The sequence below is a fragment of the Giraffa tippelskirchi genome, chromosome 6 (assembly GCF_054371585.1).
Source record: "Giraffa tippelskirchi isolate mGirTip1 chromosome 6, T2T-mGirTip1v1.2.pri, whole genome shotgun sequence".
NCBI lineage: Eukaryota > Metazoa > Chordata > Mammalia > Artiodactyla > Giraffidae > Giraffa > Giraffa tippelskirchi.
Window position 1 is genome coordinate 100304824 of NC_137280.1, and position 24180 is coordinate 100329003.

At 38.5% G+C, this 24180-nt stretch overlaps 1 protein-coding gene across 1 annotated transcript in view; it reads right to left on the minus strand.

Moving 5' to 3' along the window:
• Positions 1–18891, minus strand: part of CHSY3 (chondroitin sulfate synthase 3) — a 276544-nt gene extending 257653 nt beyond the window's left edge. The window contains exons 1-2 of the mRNA XM_081500280.1: positions 17590–18891; positions 14762–15045 (exon numbers count right to left, since the gene is read on the minus strand). Of these exons, the coding sequence (XP_081356406.1) occupies positions 14762–15045; positions 17590–18391 (1086 nt within the window). The 5' untranslated portion in view covers positions 18392–18891. The remainder of the gene's footprint in view (positions 1–14761; positions 15046–17589) is intronic.
• Positions 18892–24180: the final 5289 nt, after the last annotated feature.

A 24180-nucleotide genomic window follows, 5' to 3' on the forward strand; every position in this document is an offset into this window, starting at 1 on the left:
CTGAATTGCGCTGAGCCTGTTGTCCACTTCTAGCATGAGACAAGGCAAACTTCATGTCACTTAATCCCCCTTACAGCCAGTATAATGCTTGCTACATAACTAGTGATCAATAATTTATTTTCATGGCTCATATAAATATAAATCAATTTGGTGGTTAATTTGATTATATTATAGACCTAGAAAAGTTAAAAAGCTCAGATTATTACTTATCATAAACATCATAAAATACTAAACATTTCAGACATTTCCTAGCATATATTCATGAGATGGAGTAGAAATTAATAAAACCACACCAAGCTTCAGGCCAGCATTTGATCACACTGTCTGCACTGCTTTTTACACTACAGTAAGTCCTTTTTTTGACTTCCATTTTCTCCACAAGCAATATAGCTTAACTATTAAAAGATCCAGAGATGCATCCAAATTTACTTCAAGAGTAAGGATAGCATAAAAAAAATAATCTGATCAAACAGCACTATAACATGATGCCAGCACTACTAATCAATTTTTAAAATAAAAGAAAATCTATTTACCCAATCTAGATTAATTTGGCCAAGCCACATTGGTTCTATTCTACAGAAAAAAAAAAATATGGCAAATATTCCAACCCAAAAATGTGTTCACAGTTTTCTAATATTACAAAATCTGTAACTAACAAATGTATATAAAATGGTGATAAGAATAATATGCCACTAACATCATTCTTGATTTAGCTTACACAGGAATTGTGGAGGCTGTCTGTGTTTATATCACATCAATACATATATTTAAACTAAAATTTACAACTAGGATAGTGAAACAGAAAACCAAAAAAGAAATTCATCACTCAAATCCCCTCAAATATTTTTTCACATAGTGTTTTCAATCACAAATCTACCTTTGGACAAAGAATAAGATGAAAGTGGGAGCTCTTTAAAAAATAAAAGGACAAATGTTTTACATAAGGAGGAACTGTCAGTATTATTACTTACATACTTTACATAAAACTGATAATTGCTAAACAGTAACACCTGGAAAGCAATGAACAGATCTTCTGCTATTTTCATACACATTTTACAACTGTCTGTCAAATTTGGTAAAAATCAAGTACACCCATTATCAACTGTTTCAAGTAATTCTTCAAAATGATGTATTTGACATAACGGAACTTTAGTCTAATTCAACTGAGATCTAAGTTTTACAAGCCTTGAGTATTTTGAAAGTGCTTGCTAGGATTCTATTTGCATCTATGAATACAAAGCCCACTCCATGTGACCCTTTATTAAAAATGTCAAACAGAAATGTCATATTTTCTCTCTTAATCTGGCAATTAAGTTTTACAAGAAAAGTATAATCAAATTTCATAATGTGTCCAGATTATTAGGTCAAGCTTTGTAAGCTTAGAAATCATTCTAAAAATGAACTGAGGGAGAATAAAATCTGATAACACACTCTGAACACTATGAACTCTAGAAAACATAGAAATATTAGGTAAACAAAGGACAGAAAGTTAAATTTTAGTTAAGATTAAGAAAATTAGAAGTTAGGTAAGAAAAAGGATAGAAAAATAAACTTTATTTAAATTAGGGACTTATAGGACCTCATTATAAATGTCTACATTTATAGGGTTTGCTTCATGACTTTTTTAATTGCATAATTCATAATTATAATAAATATATATTTAAATTAATACAATACCATTTATTATATTGCTTAGGTTTCAAAACACTAATTTATGGTATACTGTTAAATGTTCTTTAAATGAAAAAACATCAGTTAAAATGGACTTGAAATTATTTTTACAATTGACTAAGTGTTAAACAGTCCATATGTAAAAAATTTACTCAATTGAATATATATTACAGTAATGTATGTGTAACAAATATACACACTAGAAAAAGTAATCATCAGTTACACATTTATAACCAATGAAAATAAATATTCACAAACACTATTAAAAATATATTGTCAGAAGAACAACTACTGATTAACAAAGGTTCTTTGACTGTGGTGGGTCTCTCTATAGGCTTTCCAAAGTTAGGAGATATTCTTCTATAATGTGATTGACTACAACTTTGTAAATCTTTAAGAATATTTAATTTAAAACAGGGAAAGCAAGAAAGCTATAGATTAAATATGAGAAGTGCAGAATTTTAAAAAACCTTGGAGTAAAGACATGAATCTTAATGTAAGCAATTATATGGGTATGATGGATTTATATGCTACGTAATAATCTAAAATTATCCTGCTCTAAATCTACCTGTAGCAGAAGCACCTACAGTGCAATCAATTAAGACACAAAACAATTATATGTTCATAAATCTGAAACTCCAGTTTGACAAAGGAAGACATGTATCTAAGAGCTATGGAACACTGAACTAAAGCCATTTCAAACAGAAACCTTATAAAATGATTTTAGAAGAATAACTCTAAAAAAATTCTTTACTGAAAAAGCAGCATTCAGAACAATATTTCTATAGGCTACCTCTTGTGACACACAAAAATTAGTGACTGGGAGGAATACAGTATATACACAGTTGTCTGACACCCAAGACAAACTCTAGAAGAAAAGAGTGGATACTTAATAGGTGGAGGGTATCTTCAGGCAGATGGAAAACAGAATTTGAAAGATTTTTCACTGTATGTATTTTTATGCTTTTAGGTTTTGTGTTTTTTTTGAGCCATTTTATAATATTACTTGTTCAGAGCACTAACTACAATTTACATTTTAAATAATTTTAAGATACATCACTAACCTTAACAAACTAAATTTAAAAAAACTAAACTGTTTCATCCTATGACTGTGGTTTGATTCTTCTTTTTTAAACAATAACTGCTTAATCTATGAGTGAAGCTTGTTTTTAAAAAAGGCATTTATATAGTCTGATAATACGAGCAATACTCCTGCCTGTATAATCTGGGAAAGTTGTTCAAGTTATGTGGGCCTTACTTTTTAAGTATTTGCTAAATAAATGAATGATGAGTGAGACTCAGTGTACCCAAAATAGAAGTCATTTCTCCTTTGCCCATGCCTCAGAGAAACCAATCACTGAAAACTACCTTCTTCCATTACTCCCTCCCTCTAGAGATATTGCTCTCACCTGAGACCAAAACCTAGGAGTCACCTTAAACCCCATTCCCCACGTACATCTAACCAATCCCCTACTCTGTCAATTCTCTTCCCTCACCACCTCTCAATTTCATCTCTTCACCTTCACTTCCACTTTGACTCTTTGACTAAGACTCATCTCTCACTTGGGTATGGGGCAATAGCCTCCTAACCGTCTTGTTTCACTGTCCTTGGATACAAGAGCCTCCAATCTATCCTTCCGTGCTCTGGCCACTAAGGGGTAAACTGATCATGGCTACATATGAAGAATTCTTCAAAGCTCTCCATTATGGAACCGATTTTTCACTCTGACTGCTCATTAGAATCACCCAGAAAGATTTTTAACATACTATTCATGGTCTCCGGAAAAGGCAATGGCACCCCACTCCAGTCCTCTTGCCTGGAAAATCCCATGGACGGAGGAGCCGGGTAGGCTACAGCCCATGGGGTCGCTAAGAGTCAGACATGACTGAGCGACTTCACTTTCACTTTTCCCTTTCATGCACTGGAGAAGGAAATGGCAACCCACTCCAGTATTCTTGCCTGGAGAATCCCAGGGACGGCGGAGCCTGGTGGGCTGCCATCTATGGGGTCGCACAGAGTCGGACACGACTGAAGCGACTTAGCAGCATTCATGGTCTCCCTACCAACTGAGTCTAAATCAATTATATCAATCCCACTAATTCTAAGAATCACTCATCTACAAGGTATACTCTAAACTTTTGAGGATGTCATACAGGGCCTTTCACAATCAAGTTCTACCAACAGCTTTGGAGTCTCATGTGTCCTGCCACTAGATATGGTTGAATCAAACACACTACTCTCTACCATGCTATTCTTCTGCCCTTGACTTCCCATACATCCACACTTACTTGGCAATGTCCCTATACATGACTTCTCATTTGGAGGAAGCACTGCATCTTTCTATTCTCTTTGGAGACTTCTTCCCTTACATTCCTGTATTCCCTAGGCTGCCGCTATTGGGCTGTGCTCTGTCGAGTCTGACTCTCTGACTGCATGAGCTGTAGCAGACCAGGCTCCTCTGTCCATGGAGTTTTCTAAGCAAGAATAGTGGAGCATGTTGCCATTTTCTACTCCAGGGGATCATCCTGACCCAGGAATCAAACTTGAGTCTCCAATGCAAGTGTCTCTTGCATTGGCAGGCGGATTGTTTACCACTGCACCATCTGAGAAGCCCCCTGTGGACCCTATACTTTCCTCCATAATAGCAGTCAGCTATAGCAGTGGACAAGGAAATAGTTGAGAATGACAGGCTTAAATTAAAGTCATCCCTTTAAGTTATGGTTTCTGTACTCAATGAAATAGATCACTGATAACTTTTTCCCTGCCAAGCTCCAATTCAAAAAGTCATTGTTAAAGCAAATAATTCAATGGAAACCTTTCATCTATATTTTAAGAGCTCTATTACTATATAGTATTCAAATGCAATAAATAAAAACAGTAACACCTTAAGCCTTGCATGGATAAACAATGTATTTTTTTAAAATGTTTTAAATCTTGTGTTTTTCTAAAACAAAAAGAGTAATATATGAACCATGAAAATAAGACCATGAGAAAACATACAATTGTTTTCATTTTATATATTCATATATTCACTTGGAACAGACAAGAAGCAGACTAGAAAAAAATGCAGAATTGCTGATTCTTCTTCTCTGATTTTTCCCAAAAGGGAAATATAACAAAAAGGAAAAAATATAACTGTCAAGGAATAGTTAAAGATAGATTGTATATTTGAAAACAGAAAATTAATAAGCCACATGAGAATCACAAGTTTTTAACACTATCCATGCTACTGGACTCACTTGTAAAAGATTCTGATATAATGAGTCAGGGATGTGTTCCAGCATCAGAATTTTTTCAAAGACCCCAGAGAACTCCCATCATGCAGTCAGGATAAAGTACCACTGAACCAGCACCCTCCCTACTACAGCCAGGTCCATCTTTCAAAAGGCAATTGCAATAAAACTTTTCAAGCAACATGATTTCCTTCCCATGAGGGGAAAAAGGCATATTAACATTGTAAGTTGGAAAATATTAATGATAGTTGTTATCCAGGAATTAGCATATGTCAAGCATTTTTCTAACAGCTTCTAATACATTGATCTCTTCATTCTTTGCAATGGCTCTGTAAAGTTGGCACTATTGCATGCTATTCTAGTTCTGCAAAAATAGCTAACAGTTACAGAATGCTTACCACTGTCAGGTATTATTCTGAGTGCTGTTATATACATTAACTCATTTAATCTTCACCTCAGAGGTGTGAGGTAAGTACTGTTGTATCAACTCGACAGACGAGGAAACTAAGGCACTGAGAAGTTAAATAATCTGACTAAGGTCACACAGTTGGTGAACGGTGGAGCTGGGGTTTGAAGCCAGGTACTTTAGCTCCAGACTTAATTAAAAAACAAAATTCCAGTGATCTGTGCTTCACTCAGTCATGTCCGACTCTTTGTAATCCCATGGTTTATACAGTTAATGGAATTCTCCAGGCCAGAATATGAGAGGGTAGCCTTTCCCTTCTCCAGGGGATCTTCCCAAGCCAGGTCTCCTGCACCGCAATTGGATTCTTTACCAGCTGAGCCACAAGGGAAGCCCAAGAATACTGGAGTGGGTAGCCTATTCCTTCTCCAGCAGATCTTCCCGACCCAGGAATCGAACCGGGGTCTCCTGCATTGCAGGCGGATTCTTTACCAACTGAGCTAGAGAAGCCCATATAACAGATCTAAGATATATTAATATGCAATAAAATTGCTAAATATGTCTTTAGCTTTCTCCTCTTCAGCAGATTGTAATACAAACAAGAGAGGATGATGCTCACTTAAGAAAATTAAAATAAGAATCATTTGATTCTAGTTCCAAGACAAGTACCACTGTTGGACACAACTGGAGCGCTTATGATTTAGAAGGAAAAAGACTGAGAAGGATGACAGAGATGGAAACCCAACTCTATATCACATATGAAAGCAGAGATTGGTTAGAAGACTGATTCTTCCTCCCTGGGAGCTCCTTAAAGACAAGGAAGGTGTGTGTGCCCACTGCTGATAAAAAGTGCTCAATAGATCTATTTGAGCAAATGAAATGAGCTAGCTTTTAAGATGTAAGATAACTGAATTCTAAGGCAGAACACCAATTTATTATAACCTTATATATTTTTCACATTTTAAGATACTCATCATGAATATTAAGTATCATTATTTCATTTAAGATTTATTTTTGTATAATAGAGTATTAGATTATTATAATATGCCATTTCATCATTAAAATGTGGATCTTTAAATCTTAATCTATGCATGTAAAATTTATGTTAAAATTAAAATTGATATAATAAATTTAAAATACATATAATTATATAACTTATATAATATATAATACTTATTAAATTCATGAAATAAAGACATTTCTAATAATCAGCTCAAAAGCTAGGTAAACTCTAGGCTGAGTTGTTAGGAATTCTCTTGGGCCTGACCCTGGGCTCAGGTGAGGTCCACTGTCTGTCCATGATCTGGTTTTATTCCTCCATTTGTAGCTGGCATCTCTACCTTCCTCTTAATGAGCAAAGCACAAACAAAGAGCTTCCCTTAATCAAGGACACAGTGGCTGTACTCTGGGTTCCCACCAAACAATGTGCATAAATCAAACTTCCTGTTGGTCAACCTAATATAGATCATTCAAGTAAGAAGAAATACCCATGGAGGGCTCTCTGAAGGCTATTCTGTATTTTAAAATAAAGTCAAGCAAATTATCAAAGAATGGTGTACTTGTATTATCTCCAAGTAGAATTCCTCCTGAAGAATCGCCCTTCTGTGCTCCAGTCCAGGTTTATATTGAGGGAATTCATAAGAAACATCCAAGCCAATCATACTATTCTACTTATCAAAGAAGTGGTGCTGAGTATATGATCCCTCATAGCCCCTGTCTGCTCCACAGGGAAGACTTCTTTTAGGTATTAATATAATGTCAAACTGCTGTTGCTGCTGCTAAGTCGCTTCAGTCGTGTTCGACTCTGTGCGACCCCATAGACGGCAGCCCACCAGGCTCCCCCGTCTCTGGGATTCTCCAGGCAAGAATGCTGGAGTGGGTTGCCATTTCCTCCTCCAGTGCATGAAAGTGAAAAGTGAAAGTGAAGTCGCTCAGTCGTGTCCGACTCATAGCGACCCCATGGACTGTAGCCTACCAGGCTCCTCCATCCATGGGATTTTCCAGGCAAGAGTACTGGAGTGGGGTGCCATTGCCTTCTCCGATAATGTCAAACTAGTATTCTCTTTAATGCCATGAAAAAAGGAGTTCAACGTGCATTTTTCCTTTTTGAAAAAAAGTATTTTCTATACATCTTCCTTTTCCCCCTTATTTTATTATATGTTATGTTTATTAATCTGTATATTTCTTTAAACCATCAATTTTTGAAGGTACTGGTACTCTATAAATAAATAGGTCTACAATAAAAATGAAAGAAACAGAAAGGGATATGAAAAGAAACCGACTGTGAAGAATGAAGGACATGGCTTTCAAAATAATTAATGGTGAGTGAAGATTTTAAAATCTCAAAAAATCAAGATATCTATTTCATTCATTAGTTCCAAAATAATGCCTGCTGAATTTTAAAAATAAACATATTACTTTGATTCAGTTCATTTAGAAATATGTATCAGGCTTACTGTACTATAAATGTCTAACACCTTTCAAAGACAAGGTAACATTAAATGTCTGTCATGATTCAAACTGATTTATTTGTGCTTAAGCCTTAACTAGAGTACTGTTTATTAGGACAGTAAATGAAGAGCTCATTAGAATTCTGAGAAACTGCAACCCTTCAACTTTTCAGTTCACATGTTTTCCTATTGTTCAGTAATATAATAATGACTTTATGATTCAAGACACTGATTTTTTAAATTTTAATAAAGTTTATGTTTAGCTTAAACACCTTATTAAAAGTTAATCTTGATATATTTTGAGCAAAAGAAGTAACATGCTATAGTCAAAGTAAAGTGCAGTACAGTTATATGACAGATTACATTTCTTTGTATGTTGAACCCTAATTCATCAATTCACTAGATAGAAAAGAGATTGAAATAAATGTTTCTCACATAGCTTTTTGGAAACCAATACAAAGGAAGTGCAAGCAGAAAATTGACTTGGATTTTTTTTAGGAAGTTAGAATACTTTTGATTGATTAAGAAGGAAGAGTATTCAAAGGTTTTAAACTAATATGAGAACTTATGTTATCATGGAGCTAATTTCAAATTGCATGGAAGCATCTTCCCAGCTTAGCATTTTCTATAACTGTTAAAAAGCACACATTTTTCATAATTCAGGTGGTAAGGCACCAGTTAACAATGAAAATGAACTACCTAAGGCTACAAAACACGGAAAATCTATACCAAGTTTCTCCTTCAACTCAGAATGTAATTTTATTTTGTACAATGAAGAAAACAGTGGGGCAGAAAGAGATTTCATAAAATCAATGTGTGATGATTTCATCTGACAAGTGGAATGGGGGTGGGAAGAGTAGGTGTGAGAAGCTTACTGCTTTTAGTGAAGTTAAAAACTAAATATGACTGAATCAGAACCAAGAAATGATTTTTGAAAGACTGAATTTAAGATAAAATCCCATACTTTTCCATAGATATTAATATACTTTGGGGGCATAAACCGTGTTCATGATACAGTAAAATTAGCATTATAGAAAAAGGAAGCTCATAAGTAAGAGAAAGAAGCTAAGAAGGATGTGTAACAGCCCTATAAGAAAGGGGCACATATTTTAACCTTAATGGTTATGTTACAAAGAACTTATATACACTTAAATTTTTTATAGTTTAGCTCTCTGGTATTAGAAGCCCAGGGAAACACTGCCAAAATATATCCTTTTGTGAAATAATGGAATTTTCTAGGGTGTTTATAGCCTTTAGGGGGCCAAGATAAGACATAAAACACTTTGGTATGAAATTAACTCTTTAAGAAATATAATAAAAATCTGTTTAGTCATAAGAAATGGTTTTTTAAACCACAGAGAAATATTACTATCAACATGGAGCTCTGCCTGGCTTGAAACAACATTTAATTAGACAAAATCAAGATACATATTCTTTGGCTCCATTTAACAGCAAACATTAAAAAGATAAATACACACTGTTCTGAAAATGACTCTTAGATAGATGAAATGCAAAACTCCCTCACAGGGAGAAGAATTATGGAAATTAAATTATTTTAATGCTTTAATATAAGTGATCTTACTAAAACCAGAACCAAAGAAAAGGAACTTCCAACTCTAGTAAGACACAGAAGGACTACGAATTGTATAAAGAAATTTTCAACAGTGAGAACTTTCTAGTTATTTACCGAAAAATTCCTATAACACAGAAAGTATAACTATATTAGATGATATACAACTCTAAAAGGCCAAGTTTGAAAAAATTAATTCTTCTGTATACTATTTAAAATAAACATCTCATTTTCACTAGAAAATTTCTTCATATCCTGGAGAATATTTTAATGAAATTTTCAGCATGTGGATTAATGATTCAAAGTATAACACTCTTACACTTATCTGGGCCAGGCAGTTAAATAAGCATGCAAGGGGAGGTTGGTGCACAACAATAAGACGTGAAGGGACACAAGACTGCCTGCCTCTGCTAAGGGCATCAAAAACCAAAATTTTAAAAAACCTTAAAACAACTTACATGCCAAACAACGTTCAAGAGCCATATGCAGCCTCCTAAACTGCCAGATTGCAGCCCAGATAACCAGAAAACAGTAGCCAAGATAGAGCTCAACCAAAAATGTGAACTTAGCCGAGAGCAGATGCCAATAAATCTAACACTCATAGAGTGTAAAGCATAGAATAATTTTTCACGATCATGCTTCAGTTAGTCATCTATACTTACACAATTTGAGGTATAAATAAGTATAACGGCAACTCATGAAATCTGTTGATTATGAACATCTGCCACACGTCCTTGAAAACTGCTGCTGCTGCTGCTGCTAAGTCGCGTCAGTTGTGTCTGACTCTGTGCGACCCCATAGACGGCAGCCCACCAGGCTCCTCCGTCCCTGGGGTTCTCCAGGCAAGAACACTGGAGTGGGTTGCCATTTCCTCCTCCAGCGCATGAAAGTGAAAAGTGAAAGTGAAGTCGCTCAGTTGTGTCCGACTCTTCGCAACCCCATGGGCTGCAGCCTACCAGGCTCCTCCGTCCATGGGGTTTCCCAGGCAAGAGTACTGGAGTGGGATGCCATTGCCTTCTCCGCCTTGAATACTAGATGTTTCTAACTCCAAGTGGGAAAGTAAGAATCTCAATTCTGACTCTCCAATGGTCTCAAGTATGGAGAGAACCAGTCTAAGATCTGTCAGCAACCAAAGGCCTCTCTATTCAGAAGACGCCTAGACATTCCTGGGCTCTATGAGTGATGTCTTGGAATATCAAGGTTGGCCTATCATGAGCACTTTAATTTACTGAGAACCTGATGAGGAGCAGTGCATATCAAAATGTATTTGTAATTTATTTTATATATCGTTAATGACAGAAGAAAGAAAAAGTAGGTAGAGATGACAGAGGAAGAAACAGATCAAAGGACCAACAAGCAAGACATTTTCCCAGACCACCAGGACCAGACGGTGAGGAAGAACCGAAGCTATATGTCCGTTCCTGAAATACCTGGGAAGCCCCAGGATGGGGTTCTAGTTGCCTTGAGAGATAAGTTCCTGGGCGGGTCCTGTGAACCTACTGCAGAATGAGATACTGACTTCCTTTCCTACTGAAAATTCCAAAGAAACTCAGAAAAGGAGGTTAACCTAGAAAGCCACACAGTCATTTTTTTATAATGTAGATAGAGTCTAGTCTGTATGGGATTCCTTAAATACATTTACTAAATATCACTTGTTAAATAATATTTTCCACCATCTCCTTAAGATTAGTTATTTAATATGATGTTCAAAGACTGAAGCAAATATTTGTAGTGCGTGTCTTAAAGTCTTCCATGTTTTATGTTTTACTAATATTGGATTCTTTATACTTCTAAAATATTATAGAAACTTACTGGATTCTTGTTCTTTGACAAAAAACCTCAAACTCGAATTCTTCAATGAAAAAAATTTCATTTATTTCCAGTCTGACTTTTTTGATATAATTGAATCACTTATGACTAACAATTATTAAATGAATAAAATTGATGAATTGTGTTATATGTAATATGGTATATGATCTGTTCAGCATTATGACAATAATAACTAATATCTATTGACAATTTACTACGTGCCAGATATATACTGTAAAAACTATATAGAACTATACATGGATCATGTCATCAATTCACTTAATTTATGAGGCAGACACCATTACAATATCAACTTTCAACTGAATTAAACAAGACTCAGAGAAGTAATTTAAAAAGACAATGAAACTAATGAGTGGTACACTAGTGACTCAAATCCAAATTCAAGTTTATACCTCCATCTCTCCCCCCACCCGACTCCTTTTCTCTCTTCCCCCTTGCAGTATTATGCTTAATTGTATCTATAATACAGACAAAGTAGACTTCAATCTAACAGTAAAGAATACTAGAAGATTCCTAGAGTTTCAAAAAATGTAATTTATAGTCAAGAATAGCTACATGCTATACAATCTATAATTTTAATATTTTGTCTCAATTCTCTTCCTACAAGATCTGCAAGCCTGTTTATCATTTTTAAAATATTCAGGCTTCCCTGGTGGCTCAGTGGTGAGGAGTCCGCCTGCCAATGCAGGAGACACGGGTTCGATCCCTGGTCAGGGGTGATCCCACAAGCCGCTGAGCAACTAAGCCAGAGTGCCACAACTATTGAACCTGTGCTCTGGAGCCCAAGAGCCTCAACTACTGAAGTCCACCGCAGTGAGAAGCCTGTACACTGCAGCTAGAAAGTAGCCCCCACTCTCCACAACTAGAGGAAAGCCCATAGCAAAAAGGCCCAGCACAGCCAAAAATAAATAAATATTATAAAAAAGATAACATTCCATCATGTTCAATTTATTCAGACTCAGAAAGTGTGAACATGTTTCTTTAACAGTCCTCTGAACTTCGCAAGAACTTTTATGAGGAGGAAAGGTCAAACAAAATTCTGAAATCCATCAAAAGTTCAGCAGAGAAAATTCAGAATTTTAAGAAAATTTTTTTTGCAGACGGTTCTTTTAAAAGAAATATGGAAACAAAAGTATGAAGCAATTTCATAGTTTATTCTGTGACTGGATGTGAAATCTCACCTTTATGTGAATGACAACCCAGAATGGAATAAATTAAATTTTTAATATAATGTGAACAGTAGCATAGTTGGACATTTCAAGTAATCTAAAATCCAAACTGGAAAGCCCTAATTTTGCTGTGCCCCAGTCTACCTACTCAGGTATCTATTAATGTAGAATACACCCTAATGTTAAAATACCTAGATATAACTTAATTGTATACTTATCATTATTAAATTTATTAACAGATACTGTTTAATATATTCCTTGATAATACAGTTTCCATCATTCCTTTAAATAAGACAGAGCTGTGGTTTGGGTTAGGGTCAGAGTTAGGATTAAATCTATGCTAGCTCTAAAATAAATGTTGTTTAAATTGCTCCTTTAAACATTGAAATCCAAAAATAAAGTAAATTCTATACAATTGTTTAGCAAAACATCAAGTCAACATTCTGAAACAATTATTTCTTTAGAAAATAATGCTTTGTAAAGCTAGGAAAAAAATGTAGAAACTATTTTTTAAAATAGATTCTGAACTTAGTGATGGACAATTGTCAGTCTAAAATTCAAATGTATTACCAAACGTTAATGTAAATATGGTGATCACGAAGTTACATCCTACAAGGTTTGGCATCCCCTCTGTCTCTTCTCTTATGTCAATTAATGAAAATACCCAAGATGCCACTTATTCCAATAGAGAGGGTAAAGATCTATGATAATTCCCTTTTAAGCGAACAAACACCCATATTATAAATAAAATATTAAGTCAATTCTTGAGCATGTATGTCACCTGAGCATACTTTACTGTCTTGGACCATGAATGGGTAGACTGCTTTGTGAGGATGGCACCTTCATAGCAGAATCAGTGAAAACTTAAGTGGAAGGACATGAAACAAAAGGTTTTTTAAAACTGTCTATGTGATAGTAAGGCAATACAGTATCAGATGAAACACAATAATTTCCATCTTTTATTTAAAATGTGGATGATTTTTTTACTCATCCATACAGAGTCAACATCTACAAAATGATATTTTCATGTAAACAAAAATCACTTGAGATTTTCATGTTAAATATTCATCTCACCTTCCAGCTAGTTTTATATTAAATGGAGACAAATCTTTTTCATTGAATTTATTCCAAATTACCTATTTTTCATCTATAATGTACTTACCTATATCTTTATTATAAAAGTAGTCATTAGCCAGTTTTATAAAGAAAATTACTATTTCTATCAATACAAGGAATGAGGTATATACTAATTTTAAATTTGCATAGTGCATATTACAAGTAACTAGTTATTAATATTTACTCTCTGTAATAAATATAAGAAATACTTCCCATAGTATAGATATCATGAATCATTAAAAAAAAAAGCTAAATTAAGGAAAGTAGGATTACACTTCTAAAAGAAAATTGAATTGAACTGTGTAATCTTGAGGTATAATGACTTCAAAGGGAACATGTTCTCATAAAATGTTTCTTCTATACTAAGAAAGCATGAAAAATTTGAAAAGATACCTACATGAGTTAAGTTATAATTTACAGAAGTGTGCACTGGGTAGATAAAATATATTTAACTCCAAACACTTGAAAACCAAAGTATACTGAAAATTGCAATACATTATTTAAGTGTTAAGTAATTTTTACTCATATTAACTTTCAGGAAACCTGTTTTAAATACAACTGCTTTTCATGTCAAAACCAATTTCTGAAGAAAAAAAAACTCAGATTATTTTGTAAAACTAATTACTACAGTGAGGCAACAGTTGATAAACTCAGATTATTTAAATAACGGCTGCTACTGAGAAAAATGGAATAAAGGTAGACAAAAAATTTTAAAGAACCAGCCATAATATTAAGCAGTTACTTATCATCTTCAGAACTGTTTTACCAGATAGTCATGCCTTTTAAAATGTTGTGAATAAATCTATTAAAAGTGATATAACATTATAAGTTAATTTTTTCTATGCTTTAAAAACACTGCATGTTAAAATTCCATATAAGCATCTTCCAAGAAACTTCAGAGTTGAATTATTTGCAAACAAAGAGATGCAATCACATACCTAACCAAAATGACAACAAAGAACAAAATGCTAAAGCTATAGCCCAAGAGCCTAAAATTAGTCCTCCTGTTAGAGACAGGAAATGTATTTAAACACCAATAAAGCAAATAAACAGGAAATAGCCTCTTCAAGAGATATCACTATACGTGTAAGATGCTGCTTAAAGTTACAGGTCACACTAATGAGAAAACCTCAGACACACCTTAGCTCTAAGAACAGCCTCTCCCACAATAGCCCTTGTGTCCATCACTGGCTGTTGCTATCATTTTCAAGCAGATACAAAGATACAGAGAGAATAAATAAATAGAAACACTGACCCAGACTGTAAATTGTCACCTACCTGTAAAATGGGAACATTTTCAGCACAGCTCAAGTCTTACCTCATAAGACCAGACACACTGAGTCCCACCGAAACGTCGAACACATCTTCCTACTTCCACGTCTTCATGAGTCGTGTACATTTCTCTGAGGCATTCACCGATATGTGGCACCATTCTCCTGAGAACCTCACGACTGAAGATCATGCCAGGTCCTCCCATGCAGAAGTTCTCCCCAGGCTCCAGCCCCAGCTTTCCAAGTTCTTCAATATTCCCCAGGCCAGTCTGGCCCAGGTAGAGGGGTTTGCTGCTATTCAGTGATCTAAGAAACTCTTCCAACTTATCACCTACAAAAAAAAAACCAACAATCACTCCTTTTCCTAATTTCATAATCGTTTATAACACACCAAGTAAGGGAAAGAGCTCCCAATATTGTGCATAAACTCTTGACAAGTCTCATACAATTGAAAAGAAGAAAAACCTCTTTGAATATTTCATTATTTAAAAAATACTAATTCATAGGTATTAAATTAAAATTAGATTTTATCAACCTTCTAGTCAATGAAAAACCTTAGTAAGTCTAACAGTCATCGGATTTTTTTAAAGCTTAAGTAATGCTGAGAATAAAGACAGGTTTTTTTTTAACATGTATGAAGTAGTGATAAAATTCTCAGAAACATAATATTAAATATCAATATTTAGCACTGATAGAAAGATCATTGACACCCAGTAATTATTTTTTCCTGGTAATTGATTTAGTTTACTGTTTCATCCTTAATTAAACTCAAGCCATAAACAACCCAAAAAATGTAGATGTTTGTGTGTACACATGTACATACACACACATATATATATATATAGAGAGAGAGAGAGAGAAAGGGAGTCTGGGAGAGAGTGAGAATATCAAACTTCTCTTGAAATATAACACTTTGGAACTTTGGAAAGCACCCTTTTGGAAAAAAATTAACATTTGTTAAAATGTATATAATACAATTGGTTTATAAGTTTATAAGCTCATCAAGAAAAAGAATCTTAAAATAAGGTTCTGTAGCTAAAACAGTTCCAAAGCATTGGGTACTCTACCAAGTGATACACTGGAATAAGTAGTTGCCGCCTTTATTTTCCGAATCAGCATTTCTACCATCATTTTTGATGAACACAGAATCTGCAGTCATTATCTTGATCCTATGCCACGCCCCCTTGGAGCTCAATGAGTTTTAGCTAGTATTGGGTTCTTGATACAAGATGCATTTCATTGTTAATAGAAATGGAAAGAATATGGCATTTCAGTGTTCTGAAGGGCAGTCTTTCCTTAAAAGATATTATATGGATGGTGGTAATGCATTTTGGAAATTGCAGAGTGTGGCAAACTTCTGCCAGGAAACCTTTGTGATTTTAATGAGGCACAAAAGACATGGAGACTGTGAGATAGTGGATCTGTCCACTACAGATAAAGATATCTACATATATCGTGTCTACCTATGAGACAGTGGGTTCACCAGGAACGCAATTACTTTTAAATTTTTGTATCAAATTATTCAGTTCTTTATTTTCATATCTAATTATCAATATTTCCTCTGCCAACCAGCCCTAAGGATTTCATTCCTCTCAACCCAAACCCAGGAAATCTCTAGTTATTAACTCTACATTCAGTCCTTGTGCCAAAATGTGTCTGTCTGTTATTTGTTTGCTAAAAGAGTTATGTAAATGATGCTGCCTGAATCAGTAGAAAGCAATGAGGCTGCAAGCAGAGTGGGGTAAACTGAGTAAGGGCTGCCCCACTTTGACCAAGAAGCTAGCAAATGTGGAAAGAAACACCTCCTTCAATGCAAGCCTGCTACGTCCCTTGTGTACCTCGCTGCAAAGAACAGGGCTGGAAAGATTTCCTACTGCTCTAAGGAACATTCTTGCGCTGAGTTTAGCAATCTCTGGCCAGAGCCACTCACACTCAGGGTGAAGGACGGCGCCTCTTTTAAAACTGACAAAGTTTGTTCGTGCTGGGGCTGCGCGTGGTTTGGGGAAGGACTTCAGCCTCTGCTTAACGCAGCAACCACCGAGACAGACGGGAAGGGATCCACATTAGTGAGTGCTGGTACAGACTGGAGCTCCCAGGGTCTGGATAATTCGCGTGCGCCATCCCCTTTTCCCCCACAACTAATTCCTGTCAATACAGTCATCCCCTCTGGGGTTTACTGAGCTGTTGCCAAGGGGTAGGGAAAGGCTTGCTGCTCCACTGTGGTGGCTGGAAGGAGCTGCCCGCTGGAGTGGTTGGGGTGCCCAAGGACTCCCACTGAGCGGCGGGTGGTGCGAAAGGGAAGGAAACGCACAGGAAAGGGTTTGAGACAACAAGGATGGTTCCTCGATCTCACCAGTTCCGAAACTAAGCTAGATTTAGTTAAAACAAAAGGGTAAGGGAATAATGAAGATCATCGATCGCCCATCTGGCTCTCGCGGCATTCTCTCTCCATCCTCCTTTTCTCCACGGAGGACACGCCCCTCTGGGCCAACGTGGGAAACTATCACCACCTGGCAGGGTAGAATGGGAATAGCCTCAGGTTTAACCCCGAGGTCCCTTTCCTCACCTTCCTACAGGGTAAGAAGTAGCAGCAAGCGATGGGCGGAAACCAGAGCAGCAAGAGTGAGGAAGGCGGAAAAAAAAGCCAGGCAGGTCTGGGGAGGGTCCATACCCGCAGCAGAGGAGGAGGAGCGGAGTTGGAATGGTGGGCGGAGGCGAGAGGTGGGGGCGACCGGCTGGGGGCTGCAGGAGCCCGGAGCACGTGCTGGCAGAGAAGCAAGACAGGGGCTGGGCAGGGATCGGGGCTGGGCAGGGATTGGGGCTGGCTGCAGAGAAAGGAGGCGGGGAGGCGGGACAGCCGGCGCTGGGAGGTCACCTTTAATGTAGACATCGTCGTCGGCGCGCATGAACCACTCATACTTGTCCAGGTAGTGGTCGTGCATGTACTTGATCATCATGAAGGACTTTTTCTGGGGAGGGTAGGAGTCGTCCACCCCAGGCAGTGCGATGACAGGCAGGGGTGGCGGGGGCTGGCCAACTCCAGCGTTGGGGGGCTGCTGGCTGGAAAAGAACTCCACGCGGCCGGGAATGAAGCGCGCCCAAGTCCGCTGCGCTGCCAGCGCGCGGCTACCCAGGTACTTCTGCGCGGTCATCACCCCCACATACAGGAAATCGCGGGGTCGTGAGCTAGAGGCAGCGGCGCCCCCGTCCCCGCTGCCGTTGTGGCTACTCCCCGGCCGGCCGCCTCTCCGTTGCCTAGCCGCGCCCCCATCCTCTTCCTCTGGTTCCCCTTCAGCCACCGGGGCTCCGGGGAGCCCCGTCGCGCCTTCAGGCTCGCGTCCTCGCCGCCGTTGCTGCAGCGGAGGTGGCTGCTGCCAAGGGCTGCTCCGAAAACTGGTTACTCCGGGCGCTGCTTCAGGCAGCTGCGGCCCCCGGAGCTCCTGGCGCGCTGGGGGCGGCGACTGCTCTGGCCACTGCCGGGCATGAGGCTCGGGGAGCGGCTGCTGTGCGCCGGGGCCAGCGGCCGAGCGGCCGTAGTAGGAGCAAAGGCTGGAACCGCGTCTCTTCCTCTCGCTTAGCTCGGCCACTCTGGGGGCGATGAGCCAGGACGCAGCGGTGAAGCCCAGCACCAGCCCCAGTGCCACGCTCATCCACGGGCGGCGGGAGCGCACGGCCATCGCGGCTGCCCGGGGCGCGGATGCTGGCTGAGTGGCTGCGGCGCTGCGCGAGGGTCTCCCGGTTCACACCCACCCCTCCTCCGCCTCCACGCCCCCAGCCCCGGCAGCTGCCGGCTGCCCGGGTTCCGACGCCCGTTCGGGGTCGGAGCGCTCCCGGCGCCTAGCGGGCGGCGCGTTGCAGCTGCCCGCCGAGCTCCCCGCTCCGCTCCGGGTCCGGGTTCCAAGCGAGGGTCGGGAGTGAAACTTCTCCCGGAGGAGGCGGCGGCGGCGGCAGCGAGAGGAGCTGCAGGAGGACGAGGAGGTGGAGCGGCGGCGGCGGCAACGCGTCCGCTCCTAGGCTGCCACCCTGTCACTGGCGCTCCTGGTCCCTCCCTCTCCCTCCTTCCCGAACCCCCGCCCTCGCTCCCCCCCACCCCCCCGCCGCCAAGCTTCGGACTGGCCCGGAGGAGGAGCCACGAGCACCACCACTGCCAGCCGTAGGGAAGCGCGGGCCGGGCCGCGGTATTTCCCCGTTACCCGCCCTTGGACGCCCCCCGCCCGCGCCTCGGTCCAGAGCCGGCCTCCTCTCCGGAAGGAAACGATCCTGGTCGGGCCGCCTCCAGCTTTCAGCGCCAACGCCCCCTCGTGCCTCCTCCCCCGGTCCTAGTTCTCCGTCCCATTTCCCGTCCCGTCCCGCCCCTCCGCCGGCCTCGCAACACACCCGCGTCCGGGGGCTCCGTCGCCCCCCTCCCAGCGCGTCGGCTCCACTGACCTCATCGGCTGAGCTCGGGTCCCAGATCTCCGGGCGAGCGCCCGCATCTCCCTCCCCCCTCGTCTCCCCCGGCCCGCAGCCGGGTAAGTCCCGGCGTGACCCTTCCCCATTCTGCCCCGCCCAGGTCCGCCCAGGCTCAGGTCTTCGCGTTTTTCGGTCTTTTTCGCTTGAGTCTCGCGGCTGCCACTTCGTGTCTACTCTCTCCTTATCCCGCTCACTGCTCAGGAAACCATCTGTCCCACCCTAGCACCTCTCCACCCAGCCTTACCAACTCGCCAGCCCCTACCTGCATCCTTCACCACTTTCAAAGCTACTCCCCAGCCATACACAGAAGCACCATTGTCACTCCTAAGAAAATCTCTGAGGGACTAGAAATACCTACCCTGAAAGGCTAGGGGAGGTCACAGTGAGTGGGGGCTTAATCCCCAAAGACAATAAACATTCCATCTTCCCCACCTGTATAGTTGAGGCATGTGAGACTGCCTAGTGGTCCACTCCTCAGCTCTCCTTTGGTTTCATGGCTAGAACTCATTTGCTGTCTTGGTAGAGACTAGCTGAGAAGGATTGGCAAATGATGGAGAAATGTGAACAAATAACAGAGCCATCACCCAGAAGATTGAAACTAAGAAAATTCTTATCCCCCCACCCCGGAACTTAACCAGAAAATAAAAGAGAAAATAGAATGTTTATTCGTGTCTATAAAGCATTTTCTCTACTAAAGCAATGACAGAAAATGTTTTACCTCTCCAATTAGGGAGGGAAAATCTCCAGCAACAGAATCTCAAAAAAGATTAACTACTATTGGCCAAAATCGCTTAAAAGTTATATTATGAAGAAATCACCTGAAGATAACTGACATTTGGAAGAAGGGAATATTTAAAAGCTTTCTCTCTAGAAATTGTGAATCTAACTACAGTCTGAGGTATATTTGGCATCCCAAGCCCTTTCCTCTTCTCCAAATTTAAGTCTTCTGTTTTGTACATCAAATGCAAAAGGATGGTATTGAATGGCATTAGACATAGGGCTGGATCCAGCAAGGTGCTGGCAGCGTCCTTGGAACAGTAGGCCTGCTTGGAGCCCTTGGAGGGGTGGTTCTTTCCACACCAGTCACTGGCTGTGCAGGAGCACGTCTGACTAAATGTTTCATCTGCTGGACAATGAAGCTCCTTTTCCATGTCTAGGTCTTTCCCAGAAACACTTGGGAATACAGATTACTGAACTCTTTCTCGAAGTTTAATGTTAGTTAGAATACGAAACTAATCAAACAAACAGGCCCCTTCTGATTTAAAACTACATCTTCCCAAAGACATTTTAAGCTTTCTAAAGCAGTGCTGTTCAATAGAACTCTCCTACAATGGAATTTTCTTCATCTGTGCTGTCCAATAAGGCAACCAAATGCCAATGAGCAGTTGGCTAAAATGGTTGGGCAAAGGAATTTTCAATTTTATTTATTATTAATATTGATTTAAGTAGCTCCATGTGATTATGGGGTTGCCATGTTGGACAGCACATTTCAAGAGGAAATTCATAATATTTAGTGCCCCTCTACCTGTGGTCCATTGTGAAGAACAAAGAGTCCAGGTCCAACACACCAGGATATCCAGCTGGTCATCCTTCCACTGGATGCAGTTCATGTAGTTGATCTAAAAAATCATTAATTCTCATCAGGCACAGATAAATTACTCGTTAACTTTTACACTATTTTGGGATAAAGTGAACTTCATTTATTCAATATCTATGTGTACGAAACGAAACATGAGACAAGATTGGAGGCTCTAGACACGGAAATGTCACAAGATACTAACTGTCACCTATCTGAAGTTTATAGTGCCATGAAGAAGACAGATATTAAATACCACAATACAAAATGAATTACCCTGATGACAATTGATATGAAGGGAAAGTGTGGAGTACTCAAAAGGTATTGACAAGAGCATCTAATTCAGTCTGGGAGCCAGAGAATTCATTTTTAGATACTGAAATAAAATGAAAAGAATTGAAATGATGTTCCATACTGGCTAAGTGACCTTGGGAAAATTATTTAAATTATCTGAGCTTCAGATTTCTCATCTGAATGTAAGTACATTTCTGTGGGGATTTATTAAGATATTATATGTAAGTTCTTAGCACAGCATCTAGTTCATTTAGGCACTCAGGAAATGTTTGTTCTCATTTTCTAACCCTTCATAATAAAATCTCTTCGATATCACCTTGCTTATTTTTAACGATGTTCCACTTTTTATTTAACAAATATTTATTTAGTGTCTACAATAAGCTAGACACTATTCTAGAGAAACAGTAAATAAAACACTCAAAGCCCTTGAATTCATGGGTATTATATTCTACTAAGGAGAGATTATACACACACACAACCCCTCTACATGTAATATGCCAGGTGATAATTATTTTGAAAAAAATAGAGATAGTGGATGTGCACTTGTGTCAGATGAGACCTTTTTAAATGTATTGGTCAGTGAAGTTCTTTCTGATAAGTTTAGCAGAGAACAAAACAAAGTGAGGAAATTAACTACAGGTATATCCAAGAGAAGACTGTCCAGGAAGACAGAATAGTCAACACAAAGGCCTGAGATACATGTGGTAAATGTTAGAACAGCAAAGAGACCAATATAAGTTGAAAATTGGACGGAGTTGGTGACTTACTGATTATTTAAGCCAGTGTTGTTCAGTAGAATTATAATGTGAGCTATAAACACAATTAAATTTTTCATATAGCTACAATTTTTAGAAGTGAAATTAATTCTAATAACACATTTCATTCAACTTAATATATACAATATATTATCATGGCAACAAGTAATCAGTATTAAATTTTTACTGTGAAAATTTACATTTTTTTTTAAAGTTCTGTTTTCCAAGTCTATTGTATTTTTTACACTTAGAGCACATCTCGGTTCAAGCTAACTACATTTCAAATGTTCAGTAGATACATGTAACTAGTTCTACTCTATTGGACAGTGTATATTCTGACGCTGTATGTTCAAATGTCTGAAGACATTTGAAAAGAATTTCTTTTATTCTGAGTGACAGTGAAGGTGTTAAGTGGTGATTTGGTTTTTATTTATGTTTTGCAAGGACCACTGTAGCTCTCATGGGGGAAAAAATAGAGGGGAAACAAAAGTAGACTCAGGGAAAGCATTTAAAACATTGTTGAAATCACCCCATGACTTTGAAACAGAAGAAAAAGAGTGTCCTTTCCTTCTTTCCATAGTGTCTGCACCGCTTCCTCACTTGAAATAAGTAGAAGCACTGGGTAAGTTTGTTATATGAGTTTAACTTCATATTTATTGAGATTCCTCTAGCTATTTATTTGTTATTTCCCGAAGTCAGTGAAGTAATTTTCTCATACTCACTTTAATTTTGAAGATACATGATTTTTAGGGTAGATGATTTTCTGGGAAATATCGACCAAGGACTAAGTTTTTTTATTAAAGAATAAAGTAATACATTCTAAGAATAGTTTAAGAAAAATTTTATTTGGAAAAGCGGGATGAAAATTGACAACTTTGTATGGAAACTTGCTATCACTGAAGACAAATAAACATAATAAATGCATATTAAAATATAGCCAGATCAGAAGAAAGAATACAGAAATGTAGGTCAATGTACAATATTTCTGGCTAAAAATGTCTGATAGGATTACTATTCTGATTTAAAGAATAGTGTTTCAATATATACACTTGTGAATCACCTAATTAGAAATCTCTATGAAGCACCTCAATAGTAGATTTTGAAAAAATGATAACAAATTTCGTAAGTTATAATAGTTTACAGGCAAAAGGTACAAAACTGATTCTCTGTCTTCTCCAAATCCTTTAACAGTTTCAAGCATGTCCGTATTTGACTATTGTAACACACGAATCATTTGCCTCCTTCTCTGAGCTGAAGCTGTTAGGACCTAAGGGACCATCTGGATTCACACTGGAGCAGAATTCTCACAGGGGTGTGTCCCTGGCTTTGGAACGACATTATGTCAACCACCCTGAAACCAAGTCTGGTACACTTAGAGCCCTTCAGCAGACTGTTCTGAAGGTTTTAATTGATTGGAAAGAATTAGTGAAAACTTTAAAATAACAGACAAAGGTTCAAGTGAGTTTAAAAGGAGGATGCCATCCAGCCATCTCATCCTCTGACACCCTCTTCTCCTTCTGTCTCAATCTTTTTGAAGTGGGCATCAGACCATAGACTGTATAGTCCATGGGGTCGCAAAGAGTTGGACACGACTCAGCAACTTTTACTTTCAGAGGCTGAGATGGCTGGATGGCATCACTGAGGCAATTGACATGAACTTGGGCAAACTTCCGGAGATGGTGAGGGACAGTCCATGGGGTCACAAAGAGTCCAACACAACTGAGCAACTGAACAGCAACATAGTCTGATCAGTTACAAAAGTTAGAGGTAAATATTTAAATATCTGGTTCAATGCATGCTTCTGTTACAAGGTGTAAGCAAAGACACTTTGATTTAGTATTTTACTGTGATATTTAGAATGTTATCATTTTTTTCCTGACAGATCAAGACTAAGCTGATTTCATTTGCATGAAGCAATTCTGGCATCTAGTGGTTAATAATCATAATGTAATTCAGTTTGTTTCTAAGGGACAGATTGCATTGTAAAATAGTACTGACATTGCCAATGAAGATTATAAACATAGAGACGTAGTAAGGTAACCATTTATATTTTTATTTCCCAGAAATCAGCACATAAGGGGATGATAGAAGCTCATATACTGAAACATGAAAAGGTAATTTTTTAGAGTACATTATAAAACTGTAAGTTTTAAAGCTACTATTGATCTGCACTTAGCTAATCAATGTGAAAATGTTATAGTTAATATTTTTATACTGACAATAATTAATGCTACTAAGGAATTATTAATTTATTTTTTGTGTATGATAAATGGTATTGTGACTATGTTTTTTAAGAGAAGTTCTTAGTTTTCAGAAATATATACTGAGGTATTTATAGATTTACTAGTATGATGTCTAGAATTCAAATAATATCAGATTGAAAGTGGTG